Here is a 3,094-nt window from a genome sequence, read left to right as displayed (position 1 = left end):
TCATTCATATCTGTGTCATCCACTTGATTTGCATACTGATTAATATGTAGGACATACTTGTGTTATGTCATGCCTATTTTCTGGTGCCTCTTCAAAACAAGTGTTTTAAAGAATTCTACTGTGTAGATCTGCAATTTGTTAATAACTTCTGGAGAAATTTCATGAGATAAGGCCTTATGGCCAGTAAAGACAGCCAACAATCGTAGGTGATAACAAATGATAGAACCTTTTGGGTATTCAGAAGATTATTGATAAAAGTCAGAGTCCAACAAATATTCAATTAAGTCACTGGGTATTAACAAAAATTGTAGACACATGAAATTATTTTATTGTTTGCCATAATTAAAGCTGCAATGAAGAACATTAAGATATAACATTTATTTTGTCATTTTTCCTTTTCATCCTTAGTGTTCCTCCAACTGGCATATGGAAGGAAGAAACTACACTGTGGTTACAGAGTTTATTCTATCAGGACTTACTGATGTGCCAGAGCTGAAACTTCTACTGTTCCTGATATTCCTCACTATTTACATCATCACTATTGCTGGGAATGTTTGTATTATTTTTCTGATCATATATGACCCTTGTCTTCACTTACCCATGTACTACTTTATCAGTCACCTTGGCTTTATTGATCTGTGCTACTCTTCTACTATCACCCCCAAGATGTTGACTGACCTCTTGGCAGAGAAGAAGTCCATCTCTGTTCCTGGCTGCTTTATCCAACTCTCTTCTTTCTCTGTCTTTGCTACAGCAGAGTGCAACCTTTTAGCATTGATGGCTTTTGACCGCTATGTAGCAATTTGTATCCCATTGCGTTACACACTTATAATGGCCAAGAATGTCTGCTTATGGTCAGTGGTGGGGGTGTATACTATCAGCTCTGTAACCTCTGCGATTAATATTGGGTACATGTCTGTACTCTCCTTCTGTGGGCCCAATGTGATCAGACATTTCTTTTGTGACTTTCTAGCCATTTATAAGCTGTCATGCACTGATACTTGGAGCAATCAGATGCTATTGTTCGCCTTATCTGTAATGTTCACAATGAGTGCCATCTTCATTATTCTCTTCTCCTACAGTTCTATTCTCAGTGCAGTTTTGAAAATCCAATCCGCAACAGGAAGGAGTAAAGTGTTCTCCACATGTGGATCCCACTTCCTGTGTGTTGTGATCTTCTATGGGACTCTCCTCTTCATGTATCTCAGGCCCAACTCTACCCATTCCCAGGAGGAGGACTTTGTTAGCTCTGTGTTCTATGCTGTGGTCATCCCCATGCTAAACCCCCTGATCTACAGCCTCAGGAACAGGAGCATGAAGAATGCCCTGAAAAAGATATGGTTCAAGAAGACCTTGCCATTATGGTGAGAGGTTGGACTTTGTTACTAGAGATATATAGCCCTGGATTCTGTATCATTGGTAGAATAAGTGTCCTTTGCCAACGCCATTTATGTAAAGTATCCCTTGTCAGTTGTGTTTATTTTCAATTATTAAAAAATGGATAAACACCAAACCGAACATTATCTGAAAATATATGAGATTACATGAGAATCAGTTAAGACAGATGTTGAATCAGCACCCAATTTGGGGCTAGTTATAAAACATATTAGTTCAGTGCTGCCATATAAGTGCAGAATTAGTGTTCTTTAATGAATTTGTTCGGTTAGCTACACACATGCAGATATACAAGGACCACCTAAAGTGTCTTCTGCATCTGAAGAAAAGGTATATTGTTAAATGCAGTCCAATTGTTTAAGAAAGGGCTCAGATTCATAGCTGAACAACAGTCTACATAAACGTAAATATCACAATCACTAGTAGTTGTGGGAATCAGGTGTGCTGTCATTCATCTTCTAGATGCCAGATGTTCTGTAGTGACTACATTACATTAGCTCCAAGAAAAGTCAATTTCAAATTTTGTGCCCTAAACTAAATTTGTTTCCTGGAAATGTGAACACAACTTGCTTTCTGTTTTAATTATACAGTATCAGCCCTGTGCTATTATCTGATGTTACAATTTGAACACTTTATTAACTACAAAAGATAAAAGTCAATCTAGGCACATGTGTACTGTTAGACCCGACAGCCTTAGGGTGGTCATCCCCAAACTTTTTGCCTGCCTTCCTCCATTTTCTAACCCTGATTTTGCTGATTTTAGGGCTCTGCCCTCTTTACCACTGCTAACCAGTGCTAAACTGCATGTGCTCTCTCTCCTAAACATGGTAATATTGGTTCCTACCCAACTGGCATATTTAATTTACCTGTAAGTCCCTGGTAAAGTACACTACATGTGCCCAGCTCCTGTAAGTTAAATGCTACCAATGGGTCTGCAGCACTGATTGTGCCACTCACATAAGTAGCCCTTTCACCATGTCTCAGGCCTGCCATTGCAAGGCCTGTGTGTGCATTTCACTGCTACTTTGACTTGGCATTTATAACTACTTGCCAATACTTCCGTTCTCCTTCTTCTACATATGTAACCCCTAAGGAAGGCCCTAGGTAACCCATAGAGCAGGCTGCTATGTAAGTAAAAGGCAGGACATGTACATGTGTGTTTTACATGTCCTGGTAGTGAAAAACTCACCAATTTGTTTTCTACCACTGTGAGGCCTACTCCTCTCATAGACTGGCATTAGAACTACCCTCATTTACTTTTATGTGGTAGATTCTGATCCGAAAGGAGTAGCCCAGTCATGTTTAGCATGGCCAGAATAGTAATAGAAAGTGATGCCTACTGGTGAATTTGGACTTAATATTACTATTTTAGAAATGTCATTTTTAGAAAGTGGGCATTCTCTGCACTTACTGTCATCTGTGCTTTACAGCCTGTCTCTCATCCACATCTGGTCTGGTCTGTGCAGGTTGACAGCTCCCCTTGTGCATTCCACACAGACAGCCATAAACACAGGACACTCAGTCACATCTGCATTTATCTGCATAGTGACTGGATCTCCCTTGGCAGAAGGATGTAGGGGCTCTCTCTTACACTTCAAAGGCCAGTGATCCTCCCTCACACAAAGGATTGATAAGCCCCTACAGGGATCCTTGGAGACAGAACTGGGCTGAAAGGGAAACCTGTGCACTTCAAAACCAC

General features: G+C 40.2%; 1 protein-coding gene across 1 annotated transcript; it reads left to right on the top strand.

Annotated features, from left to right (window-relative positions):
- Positions 1 to 426: 426 nt before the first annotated feature.
- LOC138286995 (olfactory receptor 8U9-like) lies at positions 427 to 1,368 on the top strand. Its single transcript, XM_069227358.1, has one exon. It carries the CDS (start codon positions 427 to 429, stop codon positions 1,366 to 1,368), a length of 942 nt encoding a protein of 313 aa, XP_069083459.1.
- Positions 1,369 to 3,094: the final 1,726 nt, after the last annotated feature.

Source organism: Pleurodeles waltl, chromosome 4_1 (genome assembly GCF_031143425.1).
Source record: "Pleurodeles waltl isolate 20211129_DDA chromosome 4_1, aPleWal1.hap1.20221129, whole genome shotgun sequence".
In the NCBI taxonomy this organism is placed as follows: Eukaryota; Metazoa; Chordata; class Amphibia; order Caudata; family Salamandridae; genus Pleurodeles; species Pleurodeles waltl.
The sequence above is the reverse complement of the archived record's forward strand: the minus strand, read 5'-3'. Positions and strand labels throughout refer to the sequence as shown.

Coding starts and splice junctions, on each gene's coding strand:
- LOC138286995 (XM_069227358.1), top strand. CDS start 427: ATGGAAGGAAGAAACTACACTGTGGTTACAGAGTTTATTCTATCAGGA.